At 61.1% G+C, this 25325-nt stretch overlaps 2 protein-coding genes across 2 annotated transcripts in view; both read left to right on the top strand.

Moving 5' to 3' along the window:
• Positions 1-12905, top strand: part of LRP1 (LDL receptor related protein 1) — a 79470-nt gene extending 66565 nt beyond the window's left edge. The window contains exons 62-89 of the mRNA XM_082666614.1: positions 195-343; positions 761-854; positions 968-1084; positions 1310-1429; positions 1795-1917; positions 2074-2199; positions 2571-2687; positions 3378-3484; positions 3588-3720; positions 4348-4467; positions 4636-4758; positions 5095-5235; positions 5318-5452; positions 5531-5650; positions 6682-6950; positions 7423-7601; positions 8101-8207; positions 8455-8571; positions 9034-9210; positions 9355-9495; positions 9616-9789; positions 10035-10196; positions 10606-10780; positions 10901-11002; positions 11156-11220; positions 11324-11414; positions 11514-11658; positions 11824-12905. Coding sequence (XP_082522740.1) covers positions 195-343; positions 761-854; positions 968-1084; positions 1310-1429; positions 1795-1917; positions 2074-2199; positions 2571-2687; positions 3378-3484; positions 3588-3720; positions 4348-4467; positions 4636-4758; positions 5095-5235; positions 5318-5452; positions 5531-5650; positions 6682-6950; positions 7423-7601; positions 8101-8207; positions 8455-8571; positions 9034-9210; positions 9355-9495; positions 9616-9789; positions 10035-10196; positions 10606-10780; positions 10901-11002; positions 11156-11220; positions 11324-11414; positions 11514-11658; positions 11824-11964 — 3770 coding nt within the window. The 3' untranslated portion in view covers positions 11965-12905. The remainder of the gene's footprint in view (positions 1-194; positions 344-760; positions 855-967; positions 1085-1309; positions 1430-1794; positions 1918-2073; positions 2200-2570; positions 2688-3377; positions 3485-3587; positions 3721-4347; positions 4468-4635; positions 4759-5094; positions 5236-5317; positions 5453-5530; positions 5651-6681; positions 6951-7422; positions 7602-8100; positions 8208-8454; positions 8572-9033; positions 9211-9354; positions 9496-9615; positions 9790-10034; positions 10197-10605; positions 10781-10900; positions 11003-11155; positions 11221-11323; positions 11415-11513; positions 11659-11823) is intronic.
• A 3529-nt stretch (positions 12906-16434) lies between these two features.
• On the top strand, positions 16435-25246 carry NXPH4 (neurexophilin 4; the record flags this gene model as incomplete). The annotated part of the gene is made up of 2 exons (XM_082665879.1): positions 16435-16491; positions 24214-25246. 2 exons carry the CDS (start codon positions 16435-16437, stop codon positions 25075-25077), a joined length of 921 nt encoding a protein of 306 aa, XP_082522005.1. The 3' UTR covers positions 25078-25246.
• Positions 25247-25325: the final 79 nt, after the last annotated feature.

The following is a 25325-nucleotide window of genomic DNA, read 5'->3' on the forward strand; positions in this document are numbered from 1 at the left end:
CTCCCTCCTGAAAGAGCAGGGTCTGGACCCATCCCACCTCTGCCCGGGATAGATGGGCCAGGCAGCCTTTGGAAGACCAGAAAACGTGTTACCAGTGAGCACTGCCCTCGCCCCGCCAGAGGCCGGCGGCCCAGGGAGCAGTGGTCCATACACTGGGCCAGTCCGCCACCCTCTAACCACGTTTCCTCCGGCAGTGCCCAACCACCCCTGCAAGGTCAACAATGGCGGCTGCAGCAACCTTTGCCTGCTGTCCCCTGGGGGCGGCCACAAGTGTGCCTGTCCCACCAACTTCTACCTGGGCGGCGATGGGCGCAACTGTGTGTCCAACTGCACAGCCAGCCAGGTGAGGTTCTTCCCCGGACCCTGCTCCCCATACCTCGTTCCCCGATCTCCCACACCACTACCTGCACTCCTCCTGGGACCCCAGCACCCGCCCTACTGTCCTCACACATCTGGTTTTCCCACGCTAACACCCCCGCATTTCTTGCCTACCTCTTGTCTCCCCACAGCAATACTTTTACACCCGTCACCTCACACAAACACCCCACCCCCTAACCCTGACTCCCCCCGCCGACCTCCACACAGATGCCCCCTCGCCTGGCCTTCCTGCGCTCACCACACCCCAACCTCCCATCCAGCTCAACCTCCCCCCAAGATACCTGACCCCCCTGCTTCTTTGAGACATCCCGGCCCCTCGAAAGAAAGCCTCCCGAGGTCCCCAGACCCCCACCAACCCCTCTCGCCCCCACCTGCCCTCCAGTTTGTGTGCAAGAACGACAAGTGCATCCCCTTCTGGTGGAAGTGTGACACGGAGGACGACTGCGGGGACCACTCGGACGAGCCCCCGGACTGTCGTGAGTGCCCGGGTGGGGTGGCAAGAGGGTCCTGCGTCAGGGCCGCCCGACTCCCGAGGCCCCGAGTGGCCCGCCCCCCGGCCCTGCTGACGCTGAGCCTCCCCTCCCGGCAGCCGAGTTCAAGTGTCGCCCAGGACAGTTCCAGTGCTCGACGGGCATCTGTACGAACCCTGCCTTCATCTGTGACGGGGACAACGACTGCCAAGACAACAGTGACGAGGCCAACTGCGGTAAAGGGCCGCCCTCCCGCCCCGCCTTGTCCTCCCCTGGATTTGGGCGTTTGGTAACTGCGCTCCCAGGGCAAGGAGGCCCAGCCCACAGCGGCCACCTCTCCAGGCTGGACTCCTGCTTCTCCAGCCCTGGGCCTGCGCTCTCCCCCCGAGGGAGTGGGCCCCCGCCCCCTCCCGAATCCTGCACCCACCGTTAGTTACCCTCCCCTCTTGCCACCCCCACAGACATCCACGTCTGCTTGCCCAGTCAGTTCAAGTGCACCAACACCAACCGCTGTATTCCCGGCATCTTCCGCTGCAATGGGCAGGACAACTGCGGAGACGGGGAGGACGAGAGGGACTGCCGTGAGTGCCCCGGGTGGTGGCAGGGAGGGGGGTGGTGGAAAACGGGCACGGAAACACGATTCACATTGAAATCTAGCCCCCACTTCTTCTAGGGGTCGTGCTGCTCTCAAGTAATGTTACTAGATGAGCAACATAAATTATATGGGGTGTGACTTGGTTTGCTCGTAAAATCGTCATGCACGTCGTAGAGATGTGCGGATCCAGAAGACAAAATCACCAAAGTTGAAGATGATTTTCCTTCCTCCCAAGAAATTGCTGGCAGGACCAGGACAAGGCCAGGGCTTGGGAGAGGGAGAAAATGGGGATCTAGAACTGTGCGGGGCAGGTGGAATGGGCAGGTCCTCATTCTCTCCCCAACCCCGCAGCCGAGGTGACCTGTGCCCCCAACCAGTTCCAGTGCTCCATCACCAAGCGCTGCATCCCCCGCGTCTGGGTCTGTGACCGGGACAACGACTGTGTGGATGGCAGTGACGAGCCCGCCAACTGCAGTGAGTCTCCTGGAGCCCACCCTCCCTCCACAGTGTCTGCTGCTCCCACCACCCCCACGGGTGACCCCCCTCGGTGGCCGCTCCCACCCAGACCGCACCCTCACGGTGCATTCCTGAAAGGAGCCTCCCCCTCATCGCTGGGCCACCCCCTTGCAGCCCAGATGACCTGTGGAGTGGACGAATTCCGCTGCAAGGACTCGGGCCGCTGTATCCCGGCGCGCTGGAAGTGTGATGGAGAGGACGACTGCGGGGACGGCTCGGATGAGCCCAAAGAAGAGTGTGGTGAGCTTCCCCAGCCCTGCTCCAGGGAAAGGCACCTGACGGGGAGGGCTGGGGCTGCCTGCCACCTGGGTCCTACTCCTGTCTAATTCCCGTCCCCACTCCTGCCAGCACCTCATCGGCACACACCTGGCCACCCTATGGGATCTGTCGATCCCCTCCCCAGAGCAGCTCCGTCCTTTCGTGTCCCTCCTGCCCCAGAAGTCCCCATAGACTCCACATCTCAGAACGCAGCCTGGACTCCTACTGCTGACCTTTGTGTCAGGCTGGAATGCCCACTCTCCCGCTCTTGGCCATCCTGACCGCACCTTCCAGGGCCCTGACGTCTGCCCCCCGCTCTATCCCTGACTGCCCCTCAATCTTGCCTCTTCTAGACGAGCGTACCTGTGAGCCCTACCAGTTCCGCTGCAAGAACAACCGCTGTGTGCCGGGCCGCTGGCAGTGCGATTACGACAACGACTGTGGCGACAACTCCGATGAGGAGAGCTGCAGTATGTCCCCTACCCCGTCCCCCCCGGCCCAGCAGGTGTCCTCCCCCAGGAGACCTCCCCGCTCAGTACTCCTGCCCCACCGCCACCAGGCTGCACTAGAGCAGGTGGCTGCTTCCCAGGGCTGGGGGTCAGGAGCTCCCTCCCACCTCACCCCACCCCACCCTGCTCCATGTTGTGTATTTGAGTTTGTGCCATTTCACCTCATCTCATGTTTCTCTCCATTTTCACACTGTCCTCTTGGGGTTGCAGAGGTAGGTGTCTCTGATGTGCCCGTGCTCCTACCACATCCCCCTGCTGCTGCCCCAGAGCCCACCTGTCCCTGTGCTGTGCCAGCCCATCCTCCTTTACTGGCCTCTCCCTAAACCCTGGTGCTTGTCTTAGTGGTCTTGCCCCTCCCTTGCCCTCCCCACACACAGTCTGTCCTGAGGGCAGGGCCGGGGACCCGTGCCCTCTCTCATGTGTCTGCCCAGACGGGTAAGTGTGAGTGCCCTCTGGGCCTGACCGGTCCTATGAGGGCAGCCAGTTGGCTTGCCCAGGATTAGTTGAGCATCTTGGTCATTATGCCAGTCAACGGTGGCCTTCAGGGACTCAGGGATGGGTGATATTGCTCTCCAAGGGCTGGAGATGCTCTCGAGGGCTGAGTCCGTATGCCCACCCTTCTGGGGCCTGTCTCTCCCCTGTCCTTCCCAGCCCCTCGGCCCTGCTCTGAGAGTGAGTTCTCCTGTGCCAATGGCCGATGCATCGCTGGGCGCTGGAAATGTGATGGGGATCATGACTGTGCAGATGGCTCAGACGAGGTGGGCAGGGAGACCAGAAGGAGGGAGGGATGGCCTTGGAAGAGTCAGGGCAGGCCTGCAGGGGTGCCCAGGTCTGACCAGGATGCTGCTCCTGCGCCCACAGAAAGACTGTACCCCCCGCTGTGACATGGACCAGTTCCAGTGCAAGAGTGGTCACTGCATCCCCCTGCGCTGGCGCTGTGATGCAGATGCTGACTGCATGGACGGCAGTGACGAGGAAGCCTGCGGCACTGGCGGTGAGCCCCTCCAGCTCGGCTCCCCAGCCCTCCCACCCTACCGCCGCCCCGCAATAGCACTTAATCAGGAGCCAGTTGGGTTGAAATCCAGCAGAAACCTGTGGGCTGTGTCCACCCAGGCCCCATCCCACAAGTTCCAACACAGCAGTCAGCTGCCCTGAGAAGTCAAGTCCCTGCTCACTTTCCTTTCCTGGGGCAGTGGGCGGGCCGGGTGAGAGAAGGTTGGCGCTTGGAGCAGTGAGGGCAGATATCCTAGCTCTGCGCTGGTGGGCTAAGGACAGGGATTGGAACCTAGGTCTCCTGACTCCCAGCTGAGTGTACCTGCCGTTGAACTACAGTAGGCCCCGGAGCCCTGCCACACCACCAGAGAAAGAGGGCTCTCTGGACTCCTCTGGACACTTCCCCAAAAATGCCTCTTCTCCCCTAAATACCAGAGGAGGCAGTTCTGCCCAGCTTACCCGGCTGGGAGAAAATTAGGAAATTCGGGTTCGATCTGGTGGTACCACCGCATTCCCCGTGTTCGCTCTAGGTCTCTGCCCCTGGAGGGAGGGGTCTGGGCAAGACCCGGCCGCCAGCAGCCTGGGGCTCAGGGCTCATTCTTTACTCTTTGCTCCCCCTGACGCCCAGTGCGGACCTGCCCCCTGGACGAGTTCCAGTGCAACAACACCCTGTGCAAGCCGCTAGCGTGGAAGTGCGACGGCGAGGACGACTGCGGAGACAACTCAGACGAGAACCCAGAGGAGTGCGGTGAGGCGCTTGGGTCGGGGCGCGGCTTCGGACGGGGCGGGGCTCCCAGGCGGGGGCGGGGCTTCTGTCGGGGCGTGGGCGGGGTTCTGACGCACCCTGGTGGCCCTCGGCCCGCCCCCGCCCCCTCCCCCCAGGCTGATTCTGACTTGTCTCCTTTCGCTGCTGCAGCCAGGTTCGTGTGCCCTCCAAACCGGCCCTTCCGTTGCAAGAACGACCGCGTCTGCCTGTGGATCGGGCGCCAGTGCGACGGCACGGACAACTGCGGGGATGGGACTGATGAGGAGGACTGTGGTGAGCAGGGGGCCAGTAAGGGGGAGCCTGGGCCGCCTAGAGTGGGGGTGCTGCAGGCAGTGGGGCTGGGCCAGGTTGGCTCATCATCTGTTGAGCCGATTCACCGGGAGAGGGAAGGATCCACTGCCGGGAGCCTGGAGGCCCTGTCTTGTTGGGAAAGAAGCCCCTGAGGAAGGTGTTGAGGTGGAGATTGAGAATCTGGATGTTTAACCAGCTTCCCCTGAAGCTTGACAGCCAGGCTTGGGACCCCCTCTGCCCGTGACTGACTGGGGGTTCCAGTGGGAAGAGGGGGCAGGGTGGTAAATACCCAGGACCTCAAGCCCCGCCCTCCCCCAGAGCCGCCCACAGCCCAGACCCCCCACTGCAAAGACAAGAAGGAGTTTCTGTGCCGGAACCAGCACTGCCTCTCCTCCTCGCTGCGCTGCAACATGTTCGATGACTGCGGGGACGGCTCTGACGAGGAGGGCTGCAGCATCGGTGAGACCCGGCGTGCTGGGGCGGGGTTTGGCCGGGAGGGGCTGAGAGCCGAAGCCCAGGCCTAGACTCTCTGTCTTTGCAGACCCCAAGCTGACCAGCTGCGCCGCCAACGCCAGCATCTGCGGGGATGAGGCACGCTGCGTGCGCACCGAGAAAGCCGCGTACTGTGCCTGCCGCTCTGGCTTCCACACGGTGCCAGGCCAGCCTGGATGCCAGGGTAGGAAGGTGGGGCCCAGCGGGGAGGGCAGAAGCCCCAGACGCAAGACTTTCCATGACCCTCCCGTGTAACCCCCAGACATCAACGAATGCCTGCGCTTCGGCACCTGCTCACAGCTCTGCAACAACACCAAGGGCGGCCACCTGTGCAGCTGCGCGCGCAACTTCATGAAGACGCACAACACCTGCAAGGCGGAAGGTGGGAGCTGGGAGAGGACGGAGAGAGGGGGCGGGGCTTACAATGCCAGGATAAGAAACGGGACCTGGAACGCTGTGTTTTCCCCCAAGCACCCTTGCCCAAGCTTGAAATTCCAGACCCTCAGTACAGCTTTCTGCACTCCGTTTTGGCAGCCATGCAGGGGCCCGAGGTCCTGGGGCTGAGGAAGTTTGGGGGCAGAGCACGCAGGCGGCATCACCACACTTACAGAGCCAAGTGTACCCCACTTGCATATTCCCATTATGCTTTTTTCATGTTTATTGAGGTATAATTGACAAAATTGTAAGATATTTAATGTGTGCAAGGCGATGATTTGATGTACATACGCCTTGTGAAAGGACTTCCCCTGCATCGAGTTAACACATCCATCAGTTCACGTATTTACTTTTTTTTTTTTTTGGTGAGAACATGTAAGTTCTACACCCACATATGCTTTGACACACACCTGCACCTTCCTCATGCCTGTATACAAACACACCCCACATCCATGTATGCACACCCAGGCACACACACACACTGTGCACACACAACCCCACCACACGTGCCCAAGTGCACGCAGATGCCCATGCACACCTGCCCCCCTCCGTGGCCAAGCTCACACACCCCCACATGTGTGTGCACCCGCAAGCAGATATCAGTGTGGAGCAGGGACCGTGGTGATGCTAGCAGAGGCCACGAGGAGGCAGAAGTCCACGAGGCTGGAGGAGGAGGGTCAGCAGGTCACACTAGATCACCTCAGGAGAGGAGAGGAGGGGAGGGGAGGGGTGGGGAGGGGAGGGGAGGGGAGGGGAGTTCCAGGGGCTGAGGCTAGAGTCCTCAAGCCTGGCTCTGGGGCAGGATGACAGAGGTTTCTGACTGGGTCAGATGGTTTGATTAGGAGAAGAGACATTGTTAGTGTGAAAGGCGCTGGGCTGGGTGGGGAGCACGTTGCGGCGGCTCCTTCCAGCACCGGGCCCAACAGCCCCCAGCCCCACCTTTCACCCCCACCAACATCTGGTCTCTTGTTCTTCCAGGCTCTGAGTATCAGGTCCTGTACATCGCTGATGACAACGAGATCCGAAGCCTGTTCCCCAGTCACCCCCATTCGGCTTACGAGCAGGCCTTCCAGGGTGACGAGAGTGTCCGCATCGATGCCATGGATGTCCATGTCAAGGCTGGCCGCGTCTACTGGACCAATTGGCACACGGGCACCATCTCCTACCGCAGCCTGCCACCTGCTGCGCCTCCCACCACTTCCAATCGCCACCGGCGACAGATTGACCGGGGTGTCACCCACCTTAATGTGAGCACCCAGCCTGGGGTGGGACCTACGTGGAGGCACAGGCTGGGTGGGAAGACTCCAAAAAGCAGACTGTTCAGAGCAGAGTTTGCAGAGGACAGAGGAAGGGCCAAAGGGTGAGACTGGCATGCAGGGCAGACCCCGGATTACGTCATGAGGCGCGGACAGCAGGTAGACAGAGCAGCACCATTGTCAGTAGGTGTTTCTGCCGCATGGCAGCCCGAGGCGACAGGGCACAGGGGGCACCTGGCCAGCAGCATCAGAGCCACGTTCAGTTTCTGATCGTCACAACCAGCCCACTAGCTAACCTATTCCATCTTACTAACCTATTTCATCTCTTTGGGCTTTACTCTGTTCCTCAATAAATCAGGGTCGCGATATCTAGCAGGGACAGGCTGACCGGGTGTCGGGGGGCTGGACGATGGGCAGGAAGACAAAAGGTGGACGCCTCTGAAACTGTAACCCCCTCATCCAGATTTCAGGGCTCAAGATGCCAAGGGGCATCGCCATCGACTGGGTTGCCGGGAACGTGTATTGGACCGACTCGGGCCGAGATGTGATTGAAGTGGCGCAGATGAAGGGCGAGAACCGCAAGACGCTCATCTCCGGCATGATTGACGAGCCCCACGCCATCGTGGTGGACCCGCTGAGGGGGTGGGCAGGGGTCCTGGGGGGAGGCATCTTGACTGGGGCTAGGAAGCCCCTGGGTTGGAGGTGGGTGCCCAGCATCCCCCGGCTTGTCCTTCCTCTCCCAGACCAGCCTGAGGTCAGAGTCCTCTGCAGGCCCCTGGGTCTTCCAGGCTGCGCCCAGCCCTGGCCCTCCCTGATGCTGCCTGGGGTCCTGCTGGCCTGCTCAGGTGGGGCCTGACCTCCACTTGGCTGGCTGTCATGGGCAGCCAGCTTCTGGGCTTCTCCTCTGCTCCAGGGGGCAGCTCTGCCTACTTAGACGACTCTGGAGCAGCACAGTGTGGTTTTAGAGTAAAAGATCTTTAACCTGGTCAGGAAGTTGACTCCCCCCACTTCTCTCTGGAGGAGGTGGACAAGAACACCCTCCTCTCTGTGTACCCAGCAGTCTCTGTGCCCTGTGCCCACCTTGAGTGGCCTCCTGTGGGAGCCCAGGTCCTAGCCACACTCACTCCTTCTCCCTCCCCAGCACCATGTACTGGTCAGACTGGGGGAACCACCCCAAGATTGAAACAGCAGCCATGGATGGGACCCTTCGGGAGACACTGGTACAGGACAACATCCAGTGGCCCACAGGTCCGTGCAGAAGTGGGCAGGGGATGTGGGAGGGGTAGGCTCGCTGAGCCTGGGGCCACACAAAAGGTAGGGGAAGAGGCTTGGACTGGGATGGGACAGATGGGTTGTGGAGGCTTTTCCCAGAAGAGGTGATTGGGAGTGATCATGGGAACGGGGTGGAACTGTCCCAAACATGGAGACAGTCCTGCTTGCTCCCCCAACCTGGGGCAGGGGGGCTGGGCCCTCACAGTGCTCTCTGCTCCCCCAGGCCTGGCCGTGGATTACCACAATGAACGTCTGTACTGGGCGGATGCCAAGCTCTCAGTCATCGGCAGCATCCGGCTCAACGGCACTGACCCCATCGTGGCTGCTGACAGCAAACGAGGTCAGAGTCCACCAGCAGCCTCGGGCCCTTGTCCTCCCCTCTGAGCCCAAGGCCTCACCTAGCACCTACCATCCTCCTCAGCCTGGCCTTCAACAATCTTGCAGTGCGTTTCAGGCCCCTCCCAACCAGACACCCCCTGCACCAGTCCTGCAGGCCTGAGGCTCACCCTGACCGTCTGGGCCACTTTTCCATTCATTCATTCTACCAAAGAGTATTGAGCTGCGTGGAGGCAATATGGGTAATAATAGGAACTCAGCCAATGTGAGAAGAGGGAGCAGAAGTTGACCCTGACCCCAGACGTCTAGGGCTGATGGGACCTTTTGCCAGTAGTGGCCACAGCAGGAGGAACAGGTTGAGGAGAGTTTGCTTTGGGATGTTTGAGTTAGAGGTACCTGGGAGCCTTGGCGCCCACTGTCCTGGAGAGTGTGACCAGGGCCTGAGTCCCCTCTGACCCCCCCGCAGGCCTCAGTCACCCCTTCAGCATCGATGTCTTTGAGGATTACATCTATGGCGTCACCTACATCAATAATCGTGTCTTCAAGATCCATAAGTTTGGACATAGCCCGTTGATCAACCTGACGGGGGGCCTGAGCCACGCCTCAGATGTGGTCCTGTACCACCAGCACAAGCAGCCTGAAGGTGAGTGGAGACGGAGAGCCCAGGCTGGGGCAGGGAAGGCCAGGGGGTGCCGAGTCTCCAAGCTGCAGCCTCAGGTCCTGGTGGGCAGGGGAGGTTCTGGGTCCACAGGGCTCAGCATCCTCCCACCCCTGCCCTCACCTGCAGTGACCAACCCTTGTGACCGCAAGAAGTGCGAGTGGCTCTGCCTGCTGAGCCCCAGTGGGCCTGTCTGCACCTGTCCCAACGGGAAGAGACTAGACAATGGCACCTGTGTGGCCGTGCCCTCGCCAACGCCCCCGCCGGACGGTATGCTCACGCCCCTCTCCGGTCCCCCGTCCCGTGCTCCAGAGCCCTCCTCCCTACAGCCCCTGAATTCCCCTCACCACCCCCCCGGCTCTCCACCCCCCGCCGTGATCCTTCCTGCAGCTCCTCGGCCCGGAACCTGTAACCTGCAGTGCTTCAATGGTGGCAGCTGCTTCCTCAATGCACGGAGACAGCCCAAGTGCCGCTGCCAGCCCCGCTACACGGGCGACAAGTGTGAGCTGGACCAGTGCTGGGAGCACTGTCGCAACGGGGGCACGTGTGCTGCCTCCCCTTCCGGTATGGCCTTCAGTTCTCCTGCCGGGACTCCTCCCGGCCCCTGGGCCCCCAGCCCCTCCAGCAAGCCGCCTGCGCTCAGACAAATCCCCAGCCCCTGCCCGGCCTTACTTCACCCCTGCCCCCAGCCCCGTGTTGCTTTCCTCTGCCGTCTGCCCTCCGCCCAGGCCCTCCCAGCCCTGTTCCCCTGCAGCAGGGCAGGGCGGCTCAGTGGGCCACAGCCCCGCTCACACATCCTCTCCCGCCAGGCATGCCCACGTGCCGGTGCCCCACAGGCTTCACGGGCCCCAAATGCACCCAGCAGGTGTGTGCGGGGTACTGTGCCAACAACAGCACCTGCACCGTCAACCAGGGCAACCAGCCCCAGTGCCGATGCCTGCCTGGCTTCCTGGGCGACCGCTGCCAGTACCGTGAGTGAGCCGTCCCTGGGCCCTGGGGCAGGGCACGGTGGAGCTGGGGGTCTGAGAGCGTAGGTTGATGTCACAGGTGCAAGTTCTCTGGAGAGAGGCCGTTTGCGGCCCAGCCAGGCCCAAGTTGCCAGTGCTCTCCTGTGGAGGGGTCAGCACACTCCCCACCGAGGTAGTGAGCCCTCTGGCATCGGGATTATTCAAGCAAAAGCAGTGCCCTGTCAGGATGCTCCGGGACATCTTTGTATCCTGGAGCCTGTGACGTGGGGGCAGCCAGGGGCTCAGGAGTAGGCGGGAGGCACCCAAAAGGCCTGGGGGACCCCTCAGGCGGGCAGCTGCCCCCCACAACCTCTGGGGGACCCTCCTGAGGGTGGCGTTCGAGGCACCTCCTCTCCCATCCCCCAAACCACAGGGCAGTGCTCTGGCTACTGTGAGAACTTCGGCACGTGCCAGATGGCTGCTGACGGCTCCCGGCAGTGCCGCTGCACCGCCTACTTCGAGGGGCCCAGGTGTGAGGTGAACAAGTGTAGCCGCTGTCTCGACGGGGCCTGCGTGGTCAACAAGCAGAGCGGGGATGTCACCTGCAAGTGAGTGGGGCCCCGCCCTGTCCCACCCGCGGCCCACTCCTCCCAGCCCCGCCCCGCCCCTTCCCCAGCATCTCAGATGCCCTCCGTCAGCCCTGCCCAGCCTCTCACTCCTTCCTGCAGCTGCTCCGATGGCCGGGTGGCCCCCAGCTGTCTGACCTGCGTTGGCCACTGCAGCAATGGCGGTTCCTGCACCATGAACAGCAAAATGATGCCCGAGTGCCAGTGAGTTGGGCCTGTGCCTCACTGAGGCCTAGATTATCCCTCCCTCCCCCGAGTCTGAGCTGGACCAGCAGAATCCTGCGGTCCCTCCCAGTTTCCCCGTCAGCCACGGTTGTGGACGACATGCCCCCTCAGCTCCGCCCCTCCCGTCTGCAGGTGCCCACCCCACATGGCGGGACCCCGGTGTGAGGAGCACGTGGTCGGCCAAGAGCAGCCTGGACGTAGGTGGCAGCGGTTGGGGAGGCAGGGCTGCCGGGACCTGGGACAGAGGGCTTTGTGCCTCCCAGGCCTTTCAGACTGAGCTTCCCACATCCTCCCCTCTAGATATGGCCTCCATCCTAATCCCTTTGCTCTTGCTGCTGCTGCTGCTTCTGGTAGCAGGAGTGGTGTTCTGGTACAAGCGGCGAGTCCGAGGGTGAGTTATGGGGGGTCTGGAAAATTGTGGCCATGATTTTACCACCCTATAGCCATATCCCCCTAGAATCCCTGCCCCCAACCTCCTTCTTCCTCCCAGGGCTAAGGGCTTCCAGCATCAGCGGATGACCAACGGGGCCATGAACGTGGAGATTGGGAACCCCACGTATAAGATGTACGAAGGCGGGGAGCCTGATGATGTAGGGGGCCTACTGGATGCCGACTTCGCCCTGGACCCTGACAAGGTGGGCTGGGAGGACAGAGGAGGAGGCTTCCAGGACAGGGACAAAGGGCTGTGGGTGGGGTGACCAAGGGTATTGGGCTGGATGATGGAATGGAGGTGGGGATGGGGTACCCGGGCCACAGAGCCCAGCCCCTGAGCCCCACCTGACCGCTCTGTCGCCTTGCAGCCCACCAACTTCACCAACCCCGTGTACGCCACACTCTATATGGGTGGTCATGGCAGCCGCCACTCCTTGGCCAGCACGGATGAGAAGCGAGAACTCCTGGGCCGGGGCCCTGAGGACGAGATAGGGGACCCCTTGGCATAGGATCCTGCACCATCGGACTTCTGCAGAGAGCCTCCTGCCCCCTGCCAGAGAGGTCCTTCAAGGAGCCCCCATCCTACCCCGCCAACCCCTCCCCAGCCCTGCTGGGATGTATAAATGTAAAAATGAAGGAATTACTTTTTATATGTGAGTGAGCAAGCGAGCAAGCGGGCACAGTATTATCTCTTTCCGTTCTCCTTCCTGCCTGCTCCTCAGCACCCCGCCCAATGCTGCCTTCCGGGAGGGGGCGCAGGAAGGGGGCCCCTGCAACTTACCGGTATAAGGGGGCCCTGCCTCCCACCTTCCCACCAAAAACGCAGCCCCACTGGGAGAGCTGGTGGTGCTGCCTCCCCCTCCCTGTACAAGACACTTCGTCAAGGCTCTCCCCCCTCATCGCCCCTACCCCTCCCAGCTCCCTGAGGGTTGACTCTGGGATTCTGGGGCGGGTGAGTCCTTTGCTGCCCTTGTCTGGAAGACTTGGCTCCGGCTGAGGTAGGAAGGAAAGGATGGAGTTTTTTAGTTCTTCTTGGGGGAGGCCATCCCATGCCCCAGCCCCTACTCTAGGGGCACCTCTGAGATGGCCACACTCAGTATCCCTACCAGACAGGCCCTCCCCCTCTCCAGTGCCCCCACTGTGGCTCCCAGGGCTGGAGACTTTCTTTGGTAAACACTCCCCCAGGCTCCCCTCCCCTGGGGATGAGGAGGAAGTGGGGCACACCGAGGAAGGGCAAGCGGGCAGCCCCGTTTTGGGGATATGAACGTTTTAATAATTTTTGCTGAATTCCTTTACAACTAAATAACACAGATATTGTTATAAATAAAACTGTAAAAAAAAAAAAAGAAAAAGAAAAAAAGCCGTTTGTGTCTACCTGAGTGTGAGACTCTGGGAGCTGGCCTGTGCTTTCATGCTCCAGCCACCAGAGGGAACCATGCTCTGTGCTGGAGGGAGGCTTGCGCATCGGGTCTTCAGTGCCCTTCTGGAGCTCCATCCGCCTTCGTTGGGCTGTGGCAGGGAAGTGGGTGGCACTGGACTTGACCAGAAAGACCTGCTTCTCCTGGCTGTGTGAACTTGAACCAGTGACTTCACCTCTCTGGATCATGTGTTCTGTCTGGCTCTAGGACACTAACTCCAAGATCTGTTTCTCTGTATTGTCACTTTTATGGGACAACACTGCCACCCCTACCCAAAATTATCTCCCACAGTGAGAAATCCCACAATAAGAAATGAACACACTGGGGTTTTGAACGACTTTCTAATCCTTCAGGGTGGTCCCATACAGCTCTCTCTAAGTTTGCTCTTGAAGCACCGACATCTCACACTTCATGGAGGGTAATTAATCAGATGCCAAGAGTCAGAACCCTGGATTCAGGAGGAGGAGGGCCCCGGAAGCTAAAGCTGGGAAGACCAGTTTTCCAGGCCCCACGGTCCACCAACAGACACATCTCACATCCCAGGGGTTGATAGGAAAGGACTGCTACAACCAAAGCGGGTACCAGGTCTACTTCAGCCCCTGGTCAGAGAAGGGAACCTCTTGCAGAAGGTCACGCCGCTTTACATGGTCCAAGATTGAGAAAGGGTTAGAGCTCCGCTCTCCGCACAGTAGCAAATATGCTCAGAGATGGCAGCTTTAAACGTCTGAAGGACCCTTGCCAAGCCCAAGGGGGGAGCGCTGCCTTTCATTCCCCCTGCCTCCCTGGTTTAACCTTCTCAGTCTATTCCTCCTTTCCTGAGGAAGCTATGGGTCCAAGCACCTCTAGAAACAGGAGCCCTCCCCTTCCCTCTTAGGCCTGAGATGCCATCTCCAGCCTCAGCTTCCAAGCCAGTTCTGCTATCCTCCACTGCCTCCCGGGCTCCCTAGGGCCCCAGGGCAGAGCGATCCTGCTGGAGAAAGGGGGCGTCCTTGTTGATCGCTTAGAGGGAGGCTTGTGTCCTCATCTGTCCACCAGGTGGCGTACGCACTCCTGCAGCGCAGCTCATCCTTAAGCCCAGCACAGCCCCCTCCCCAGTACACTAATTATGCACCTCCAGGCGGACCCCAGCCCAGCCTCTCACTTCCTTCCCTTGGGCTATTCTGCCACACCCCCTCTACCCTCCTCCAGCCGGCTCCTCTCCCTCCCCCAGCGCCTGCCTACTACCCACCACCACCAGCCCCACCCCCTCACTCCCTCCTTCTGCCAGCCGCGCATCTGGCGCCCCCGGGGAGCCACTGATTCTCTGCCTGTCGCCTCAAGATCCTGGGCAGAACGAGAGGGGCCCCCAGCTGCGGCTTGGAACACACACCCCTCCAGTCAGCATCCTCCCTCTGCCCGCCAGGATGGCCAGGAGAGGGTCTACCAGGAGGCAGTCCTCAAAAACTCCTCACCTGCCAAGGATGGCAGAGAGACCTAAGACAGAGATGGAGAAGAGACAGGGGCAGAGGCAGAGGCTGATACAGACGGAATGAGAGACAGAGACACAGAGATGGAGACAGGGAGTGGTGTGTGTGTGTGTGTGTGTGTGTGTGTGTGTGTGTGTGTGTGTGTGTAGCTGGAGACAGAAAGCAGTGACCTGAGACTAGGAAAAGGAGGAGAGATGGGGTGGGTAGGACTCCAGAAAACCAGGACTCTAGTGAAGAGTCCTGGGTGCCCTGAGCCTGAGTGTGCCTACTTCCCCCACTGCCCACTACCATTTCAGCAGCCCCTGTGCTTGGCCAGGCGCAGGATTCTGGATGGAGCCTCTTGAACTTGGGCCTTCTACCCCTTCCCGCCTCCCTCTCTGGCCCGCCTGCACCCAGGTTCCTGCCTCCTGGCTTCTGTCTGTCTGTCTGGGTGTCTCTGTGTCTGCCTCATCTTCTCAGCATTCCTAATCCTTGTTTTGTGTCTGTCACATCCCTATATCTGTCTTTGTGTGTTCCTGGGCTTGTCTTTCGGACTGCCAGTGCCGGCGTACACCTGAGTGTGTGTCCATCTACGTATGTGGATGTTTGCCTCTCTGCCAAGGCAAGGAAGGTGGGGTCGGTCGTCGGCTCTGAGTACCTGGCTGGGTATGCTTGTCTCTTGGTGAAAGTGTGCATTTGTCTCTCTCTCTGTGTGTGCTTCTGTGTGTGTGTAAACCGAGTGTGTCCATCTGTGTGGATCAGTGCCTCGAGGTGTGTACCTGTCTGTGTGTGTGTGCTGCTCTCTGTGTGAATGTGTTTCTCTCTGCCTGTATGTTCACCTCTACAGTGTGGCCTGCCCCTGTGATGTACCTGTGTGCATGCCTGGGGGCATGTGCTGGTGTCTCCGGGTATGTGTCTGTCTCTCTGTCTGTCTTTGCTTGTCCCTATCTCTCGCTGTCAAGGTGTCGGTCATACCACAATCTCAGCCACAGCCTCAGCGCATAGCAACAGCTGACAGGTGAAGACTCCTTGGGCAGGAGAGAGAGCGAGAGAGACCAGTGGGAGGAGGGAGGGATGAAGAAACAGCCAAGAGGATAGGGACAGAGACAGGGCCAGGCTGGAGACAGAGACAAGGACAGAGACAGAGGCGGAAGGGGAGAAGGATCTAGAGGAGCTGACGGTGAAAGATGGGACACTGGGAGAAAAGGGATGGAGGCTGCACCAAGAGGCCGGACAGGCGGCGCGGCTCCTGCCCAACCCCCCACGCGGGGATGCTCTGGGACGTGTGGAGGGGTCGGCGGCGGGGGGCGAGGGGCAAAGGTGAACGGCGGATCTAGCGGAGGGGTCTTGAGACCGCAGAGGTGCCTTGAAGGCGGGGGCTGTGGGGGGGGGGGCGGGCGTCGTTTGTCAGCCCTATTGAAAGACGTGATGGGGTTTCCTTCCGTGATCAATGATTCTCATCTCCGGGCCGAATGAGCCGCGGGGCGCCCATCCATCCCCGTCAGAGCTGCGCAGCGGCAGGCACCCGGGGCCCCGCCCGCCCTCACCTCGGCCCCTGCCCTGCTTCTGCCCTGGGACCCTCCAGGTCCGGGAGCATCGAAGGGGCCCGGAGCTCCGAAGGACCCTGGTCTTGCTGGGCCGCTGAGCCTCCCCAGGCCCCTGCTCCACCATGCCCCGCTTCAGGAACAAGGTCCCGGAGCCTCGAGCCCCACTCCCGGCCCTATTCCTCAGCGGTGCACAGACCCAGCCTCTAGGATACAGGGTGCCCGAACCCCTCAGCCCTCTCCCCTTCGCACCTGGGCCGGGGGCGTGTCTGGGGCGTGTCGGGATGAAAGTCACCTTCGGTGCCCCCAGCTGGGCGGGAGGGGGCGCGCGGGGCGCGGCCGGGATTGGAGCTCCGCGGAGCCCCGCCCCCCAGCCCGCCCGAGTCAGACCCAACTTTCTCCCCCGCCCGCGCCCCGCCCCCAGCGCCGCTCTCCGCTCCTCTTGCCGCTCAGTCCGCGGGCCGCGCCGCCCGCTCCCGCCGCTTCGGCAGCCACCCCGCGCCCTCGACCTCAGGCCCGGCTCCCGTTTGCCCGGGACCCGCCCCGCCCGCCCCGCCTGGCCTCCCGGGAAGATGCGGCTGCTCCCGGAATGGCTTCTCTTGCTCTTTGGCCCGTGGCTCTTGAGGAAGGTAAGGGCTGCCCTGCGGTAGCGCGAGCGCTGGGGTCCGGGACGCAAAGGTCCCAGAGTGCGAGGGGCTCCGTACGCCCGCCCCGCCTCCCGCTCGGAGCTTCCGAACTTTGCGCGGCGTGGGGGACGCGGACAGACAGATTCCCGATTCAGGATAGGCGCTCTCCCAGCTCAAGTTGGCTGAGGGTCCGGGGGGCTGGTGCCAGGGTGGAGGCCTGACTCGGATCCCGCTCCAGGCGCGGCGCGGGAGGGGACGAAGCCCGACCCGCGAGTGCGCCAGACGGAGCGGGAGTGCGAGACAGACAGACAAGCCAGCAGGGTGTCAGCCTTGCCGTCTTTCCGCGCCAACCTCGCTCGCCTTCCTCGCTGTCTGTCCTTCCGCCCATCCACCCCCGCCTTCTCATTTCTCTTCTCTGCCCTTGTCACAATGCCAGGTGGGCACTGTGTTCCGAGGATACACAGCTCGAACACACGCGCGCACACACGGACTCACACAGATACCGCCGAACTTGGCTACAGTCTCCCATCACATTTCCCGCGGAGACACCATCTCCCCTGCACAACCTCACGGACACACCCCTCTCTCACGCCCGGCGGGTAGGGGGTAAGGGCTGTCTGGAAAGAGTCTCTCCTCCTGTCCTGTCCTCGCCCCCATCTCCCTAGGCTGCCTCCTTCCCTGAGGCTCCAGGGCGAAGACAGAGGCTAAAGGGGCCCCGACTTGATCTGCCTCCCTCCCGACTTGTAGGCTTCGATTTGTGTACACGGCGCGCTCGTGTGTGCTGGTGTGGAGTGCGGGGGTCAGCGTGTGCACCTGTGTGCGTGCCTGTGTCCGGGGCAGCCAGGCTTGGGTGTCTAGTGCTGGGGTCCAGGGTGCGTGTCTGCTGGTGTGGCGTGTGGTGTTGGCTCTGAAGGGGTGAGTGCAAGTGTGCCTGCTTCACAGGGCAGCCATCTGTGCCCCGCCGTGAGTCCCATAATGGGGGCCTAGGCCCAGGACCCCTATCTTCTTCCATCAGCTCCCCTGTCTCTGACTTAACTGTTTCCTACCCTAAGTGTGACCTACCCAGTTTGGGGCAGACAGGTGGCTCCCTAAACCCCTACTCGCTACACCCCAACTCCCAGACCCTGCAGAATCTGGAAGGGGTGTAGTTCTCCCCACACACCTGGACCCCCACCTGCTCAGCCAGATCGCACTCAGCAGCTCCAGCAGGGCAGGGGCTGCCCTAGTGACGCTGGCGATGGAGCTCCCTGATTCTCCCAAACCCGCCTGGTGACCTTGAGCCGGAAGGTGGGCAGAGGAGCCCCCTCCACAAAAACTGCTTCCACTGGCAGGAGCTTCTTTTGGACCTGCTGCCTAGTTCTGCCCATAGAGCTGCCTGTGGGAGGGGGTCTGTGTCCCACAACCGACCCAGGTGTGAAGGCCCCGGGGGAGAGGTGGTGGGGATGGATGGTACTCCCCTGCCCCTCCTTTCTAATTCCTCCCCACTCTCCTCTCCCCTCTCCCCATCAAATAAGCTCCCCTGTGGACCTATCTGGTTTAATTTCCTTTGCCCCCTGAAGGGGAATGAAACATCTGGTGAAGACTTGAGGGAGAGTAAGCGTGAGGATGTGAGCGATGGGGATGTGTCTGAGTGTGCTAGAGCTCCCGCTGTGGGCCTCCGTGTTGGAGTCCGTGGGGGAGAGTGTATCTGCCATTTAGTCCAGCTTGTGTGCATGTGAGAAGCTGTGCTTACATGTACGTACAGACCGTGGGTGCGTGAATATGTATAACTGCGTGCGGGAGTGTGTGTAGGAAAGCGTGTGTCTGAGTATCTGTGTGCGCTTGTGTGCACTTGTGAGTACGGGGTGTGCTCGTGTGTTTACCCCGAGGTGTGTCTCTGGTGGATGTATGTGTGTTGGGGTGCATGTGTTGTCTGTATGTGAGTCTCCGAGGCTTGTGAGTGTGTATCTGCTTTCTTGTCATTTTGAGTGCATTTGAGTGTGAGCCTCAGGATGTGTTCATGTATCTGAGTGTGGCTTGTGTGTGTGTGTGTGTGTGTGCGCGTGTGCTCAGGGCTGTCTCAGCGCCAGAGCTGGCACTGGGTTGACACTGGGTAAGAGGCTGGTGGGGCACAGTTTACAGGGAAACCCTAATTGTCCAACATTAACAACCCTGCCTTCTCCCATGCCGCGCTCACTTGCCCGTCCTTCAGGAGCTCTCTCCCTCCTTCCTCCGTGCTCCAGGCTCCCGGTCTCCTTTCAGGGCCTGCGACTCCTGGCTTCCACTGCCCCTGGGGCTCTGGCCCAGGTCTCCTTCAGGATCTTTCTAACACTGTCTTTGACTCCTCTCTCTTTCTCTGGTCTTCCCCACCCCTTGCCAAAGCAGCCGCCTACTGGGAGAAGCAGCATGCGATCAATAGTCACTAATCACTAATCACTAATTACTAATTAGCTGGGGGAGGGCAGGGGCGGGGCCCCGTGGGACCTTCCAGCTCTATCATGCCTCAGGGAAGGATTAGGCTGAATTGAGTCTCTCAGCACTGGCTGGCCCCAGCCCTGCATCTAGCCACCCCCTCCTGCCTCCATATTCCCCTCTAGTCCCCCAGCTAATCTCTGGCTGGGCCACTTAGGCACATGCAGTCTGGGCCAGGGCCCAGAGCTGTCCGCAGGGATTTGGGGGTAATCAGGGGCCGCAGCTGGGCCAGGGACACAGGCGAGGTGGGCGCTGTGATAGCTCCCTCGGGCCAGGGCCTGCGCGTATGGGAGGGGCACCCGCGGAAAGAAGAATTTAAACGGTCTTAGGTTTGGGGTGGGGGAGGAGCTGGAAGTCCAGGACAGGGTGGCTGGGGAAGAGGTGAGGTACTTGGGGGACAGAAACAACGTAAAGAAGGGTCACTGGGGTCAGAGACAGGGTCTTTGGGAAGGGGCGAGATAAACGTTCAGAGAGACCAGGTAAGTGGAGGGGACATCCTAGGGGTCAGAGATTAAGTCATCGTCGAGGAGATGCGGAACTTTGGACCGAGACCTGGAACTCCACATGGGCGGGGGCCAGGACGGGGGACAGGGTAACAGAGAGAGGGCAGGGTCAGTCATGGGGGAGGGGTCCCAGGGCTCAAGGTTGGCTGGGCGCAGTGGGGAGTCGCGGGGCTCGGGGTGGGAACGAGCTGCGGGGCGGGGATGGGGAGCAGGGAGCGCTGCCTTGAGCGCTGGAAATTGGCGAGTCTCCCCCTCTCCCTCGCCTACCCCTCCTCCACCTCCACCCCGCCCACTCCCCCTCCGGCTCCAGCTTCGGGAAATTACATCCCAGCTCCGCGGCTCCCACCCCCCCACCGCGCCCCGGAGCCCGCGCCTTTATAGGCACATTTATTGCAATAATAAAGTGAGGCGCAGGGCGGGGGGCGGGGGGTGGCCGTTCCCGGGGGGACTGCGCCGGCTCTGGGAAGCAGGGAAATAAAATAAAATAAAATAAAATCAAAATTCAGATAACGGTGAGCCTTGCGCTGCAGGCCACGAGCAGGCGGGCAGGCGGGGCTGAGGGGGAGGAGGCGCCCTGCCCAAGGGCAGAGCCCGCCCCACCGGCGATCCCCGCCCCCTCACGCTATAGCTATAGTAGGGTCTGGAAGGAGGTATCTTCGCCTCCACCTGCCTGGCCCCCTCCCATAGCCTGATCCTGCCGGTCTTCTGCCTTTTCCTCTGACTTGTCTCCCATACCTGTCCTCAGCTCCTGTCTCCCTGTCTCTTATCTCCTTCCTTGTCCCCCATTTCCCATTCTAGTCCCCATTCACATTCCCCATCCCCAACTCCATCCCCTGGGTCTCTACATCCCTCAGTATCCCTGTCTCTGCCCAATAACCATTTCCCATCCCCCGTTTCTGTTCCCACCCCCATCTCCCGGTCCCTATCCCACTCTCATCTTCCCCAATGCCCATCCCTCATCCACCATCCCTGTCTTCCTCCATCCCCATTTTAGTTCCCACCTTGTTCTGTTCCCCCATCTTCATTCTCCTGGCCCCTATCCCATCTGCATCCTAGTCTCTGCCCAATGCCTGTCCACCATTTCTGATCTCTTCATCCCTGTTCCAATGCCTGTCCTTGTTCCATCCTTATCTCTGCACCATATACCTGTGCCTGCTCAGTCCCCCTCCATCTCTGTCCCAGTCTTCACCCCAGCCTGTCCAGTCCACCCCACCTCTGTCCTCACCCCCGTCTCTATCCCTGGTTCCCAGCCAGACCCTGGCTATTTCACCCGCCCTGACTGCGGTGCCTGCACCTCTTTCTAGGTGCAAGGGTTCAGTACGCTCTTCCCTCTCCTTCCCCAGCCCAGGCGTGGAAGCACTGCACCTCCCCAGCCACAGGGTGCCATCCCCTCCCCCAGTCAGAATCCTGAGCCACCCCGCCTGACCCACACAGCAGGAGAGAAGCCACCGACAGGTCTGGAGGCCTGGGGGAGGTGTGCCCTGCAATGCGGCTGGGGGGCCGACAGCCTGATCCTCCCGCATTCCCAGCGGTCCCGTCCCAAAAGAGCCCCCACCCCCACCCCAGTGGAGTTTGTTCAGCAGCAAAAGGCAGCCTCAATGCGTGGGCTCCCCTCCAATGCGTGGGCTCGCTGCCTTGGGGGCAAAGCACTCCTGGCTCGGCTCCCGCCCCGCCAGGGCCCGGAGGCGTCTGGTGAAGCGCACCCCCATCCTCACCCTCCCACTCCCTCCTGCCCCCCTAAGCCGACAACCAGGCTAGCCTCTCCCCTCCGCAAATGTCACTGCACCCAATTATCTTAATTAAACCAGCTCTGAAGTGAGCGGGACCCTTCCTCAGACAACACCCTGCTCCCACTCTCATTCGTAGAGGGGGAGGGACGGCACCATGGATTCTAGGCAAAGACGGACTCCCTTATCACCTTGCTTTCCCCTCCCTCCCAACCCCACCCACGGTTGGAGACAATCTGAAGGATAGAGGGAAAGTACCACAGTTAGACAGACAGACAGAAACAGAGAGAAAAGCAGAATCACAGAAGGAGAAAATTAGAGACAGTGAGGAAGAGACAGAGACAAAAAGAGACTGAGAGAGGGAGAGAGAGAGAGATGGAAAAACAGTGAGAGGGAGAGGGAGAGCAAGAGAGGGAGAGCGAGCGTGCGGGCAAGGAAGCCAGAGGGAGGATTTGATTTGATTTGATTCCATGTTCCCATTTCTCGGCTCGTTTCCTCGAAGACTCTCGCCCCTCCCTGACTGAGCTCTCCGCACAGGGTGGCTTCGGCCGCCCACCGCCCCAGCCCCGCACCTCTTCCCTTTTATCTTGGCTGTCTGCAGCGGGGGGTGGGGGGCGCGGGCGCCCAAAGCCCAGGGATTTGCCAGGATCAGAGAAGCGCAGACAGCAATTTGGGATCAGAGTGGGGGGACACCTGGCACCCCTCACAGCCCAGCCAAACCGCCTTGCCTCTCCCAGCCCCTGCCTGGGAGGAGTCGCTGGACTGAAGCAGTCGACAGGTCCAGCACTGGGTGCAGGACGTCTGGTGCTGCTGGGGTGTGCTGGAAGGGGATAGCTCAGAGGCATTCGGGGTCATAAAAGCAGGCTTGGGCACCGCTGGATGCCCTGGAAAGAGCTAGTGGTTGGGCCCAGAGGGGTGAGAAGATTAGGTGTCAGAGTTCAAACGACTCGCCCCCAACCATTCTTTGACTTCCCCTGGAAGCTTCACACACTCCCTCCTCCAGGGCTCAGGCCCTGCCCTCTCTAAGCCCACCTCCTGGGGCCTTGCCCCCTCCTCCTGGAAGGCCCTTTCCCCCTCCCCCGTGGCCCTGGACCCCTTCCCCTCAGCCCCTCTCAGGCCCACCCTCCGGGGGTTAACTGCCTGCTCAAGCTTGTCAGTCTGAGTCAATCACTCTTGACGCTCCCGCCCCCCTCACCTGAGCTGGGAGGAGAGATGGACGGGAGGAGGAATGAGGGGGGCGATAAATATGTATGATGAGCGGGTGGCGGCGGCATTAATAACCCGGGATCGCAGAGCTGCGGGAATGGGGACCAGGCGGTGGAGATTCTAGCCCAGCAGCTTGACTCTGCCATTCCTGTCCCTTGTGGACACATGGTGTATGCAAACAGAGGGGGACACCCATGCTGCCTGGCCTCTTTACCTACCCAAAGCTCACCCTGCAGGCCAGTGTGGGACGCCCCCTCCCCAGACCATTCATATACAACTCACACATATGCACCCCCCAGGGGAACAGAACGAGACCACAGTTGTTATATCATTGTGGACACACTGACACACACCCTTGAGAAAGAGCTTGACACATGCACAGAGGATGATAGGAGCTCACACAGGGAAAGTGACACCCTCAGTGAGTCACACACAGCCACCCTTAGATATACAGCCAATCCAGGCATACAACTACACCAGCCACACAGATGCAACTACCACAAACTGAAACACAGCCTCACTCAGATCAACACACACAGACAGACAGACACAGCCAACCCAAGCACATATGCAACCCGGACCCCTATACATAGCCATCACAGACTAGTACAACAGACATTCGGCCACCACAAGCAGGCAGACACACATAACACAGCCTCCTCAGACTGATACACAGGGGCATACAGATACACATGGACACACACACACACCCACCATGCACAGGCAGACACATACACACCCATCAGCATAGGTTGAGACGAGCACACGCGCACACACACACACACACAGAGTCATCACTCCAGGCAGGCAGGCACATATGTACAACCCTCTCAGGCTAACAGAAATACAACCACCCCAGACTGACACACGCAGTACTCCCTGCCCCCCAAGCCGAACCCACACGCAGTAAGGGCCACACTGAATGGCCACAGCCAGCACAGTCTGACTGACACTCTGACATGCACGGCTCCTCTCCCTCTCCTCGCTGGACCAGCATCTCCATATTTCTTCCTCTCGCTCTCTCGCGTCTCCTTCACTCCCGGCCACCACCCCACACACCCACGCACACCCCCGCTCCGCCCCAGATAATTGATGGCCCGGGCCTGCCCGGGCAGCTCTCGTCTCTGGATCCATCTTGTACTCCCCCATGCTGTCTCCCAGATCCGTGGCCACCTGAGACACACGGAGACGGGTAGGGGCAGGCAGGGGGTGGTCTTCCAGCACGCTCCCAGCCCAGGGAGACCACCAGGCGGCCTCCCCCACATCAGGAGTGCTGGAGGCAGAGAGGGGTGCCCACGTAGCTCCCAAGCCTCAACCCACAGCACCCAGACTCTCCACTGCTCTCTGCAGCTCCATTGGTTTCCCTTGCTTCTCCACACAAGGGAGTAGAGGCTGAGGCCCGGGGGGGGGGGGACCCTGGTCTTGGCAAAAGTGTTGGGAGGTCTCACTCTTGATGCTGGACATTGACAGTGGTCATGGCCTCCCTTTGCCGGAGTCCAGCTTCTCCCTGGCCCATTACTCCCAACCAAGCCCGAGTCCACAGCTCCACTCCCTATTCAAACCCACATTGGCTTTGGCCTTTTTGGCTTTCTCAGCCCTCATCAGAGTTCTGAGAACACAAGGATTCTCAGTGTCATTTCACAGATGTAGAAATTGAGGCGAGACCGCACAGCGTGAAAGGGCTGCAGGCCCACTCGAATGCGCACTCCCTGAGCAACTGCTCCGGGCGGCCCGATTCCATTTGGTTTTCTAGCGGCTGTGGAGAGGGACTGGCGTGGCCCTGGCGGGTGGCCCCAGACAACCCCAGCGGCTCTCTTTTCCTCTTTCTTCGTCCACAGGCCGTCAGTGCCCAGATACCAGAGTCCGGGAGGCCGCAGTACCTGGAGCTGGGCCCGGCCACGGCCGGAGAGGGAGCCCCTGGCCATCGGCTCCCGGCACCGCCGAGGTCCTCCGACGGCCTGGGCACCGCCCGTGCCTGGAGCTGGGCCTGGCCGGCTAACCACACCCGGACACTGGCCCGGGCTGGGGTGGCGGGGGCCCCCGTGCAGCGCACCAAGAGAAAGCCGTCTATCAAAGCGGCCCGCGCCAAAAAAATTTTCGGCTGGGGAGACTTCTACTTCCGGGTGCACACTCTCAAGTTCTCGCTGCTGGTGACGGGTAAGATAGTTGACCATGTGAACGGTACCTTCAGCGTGTACTTCCGCCACAACTCGTCCAGCCTGGGCAACCTCAGCGTCAGCATCGTGCCGCCCTCCAAGCGTGTCGAGTTCGGGGGCGTCTGGCTGCCGGGGCCCGCTCCCCACCCTCTGCAGTCTACGCTGGCCCTGGAGGGGGTGCTCCCTGGGCTGGGGCCCCCGCTGGGGCTAGCGGCCGCGGGGTCGGGGCTAGGGGGCACCCTCGGGGGCGCGCTGGCGGGTCCGCTTGGGGGCGCGCTGGGAGTGCCCGGGACCAAAGAGTCACGCGCTTTCAACTGCCACGTGGAGTATGAGAAGACGAACCGCGCTCGCAAGCACCGCCCGTGCCTGTACGACCCATCGCAGGTGTGCTTCACCGAGCATACGCAGAGCCAGGCCGCCTGGCTCTGTGCCAAGCCCTTCAAAGTCATCTGCATTTTCGTCTCCTTCCTCAGCTTTGACTACAAACTGGTGCAGAAGGTGTGCCCAGACTATAACTTCCAGAGCGAGCACCCCTACTTTGGATAGCGCGCCCCGCCCTCTCCCGGGCCGTGAGCGTCCCGCGAAATCCCGGACTCCCTAAGTGGGACGTCTCCCCGTACCCCGCAGCTCCTGTGGCCGCGTCCACCCTTTCCACTCTGGGGCGGAGAGAAACAGCCCTCCCGGGGACCATCACTCTGCGCGGGTCCCCTTTTCCTTACTGGGAGTGCCCACGAGGCTGGGGGTAGCCCCCTTGACTACAGCCCAAAGTGGAGGAGCAAGAGCGCAGCCCCAGA

Source organism: Grampus griseus, assembly GCF_964374135.1.
Source record: "Grampus griseus genome assembly, chromosome: 11".
In the NCBI taxonomy this organism is placed as follows: domain Eukaryota; kingdom Metazoa; phylum Chordata; class Mammalia; order Artiodactyla; family Delphinidae; genus Grampus; species Grampus griseus.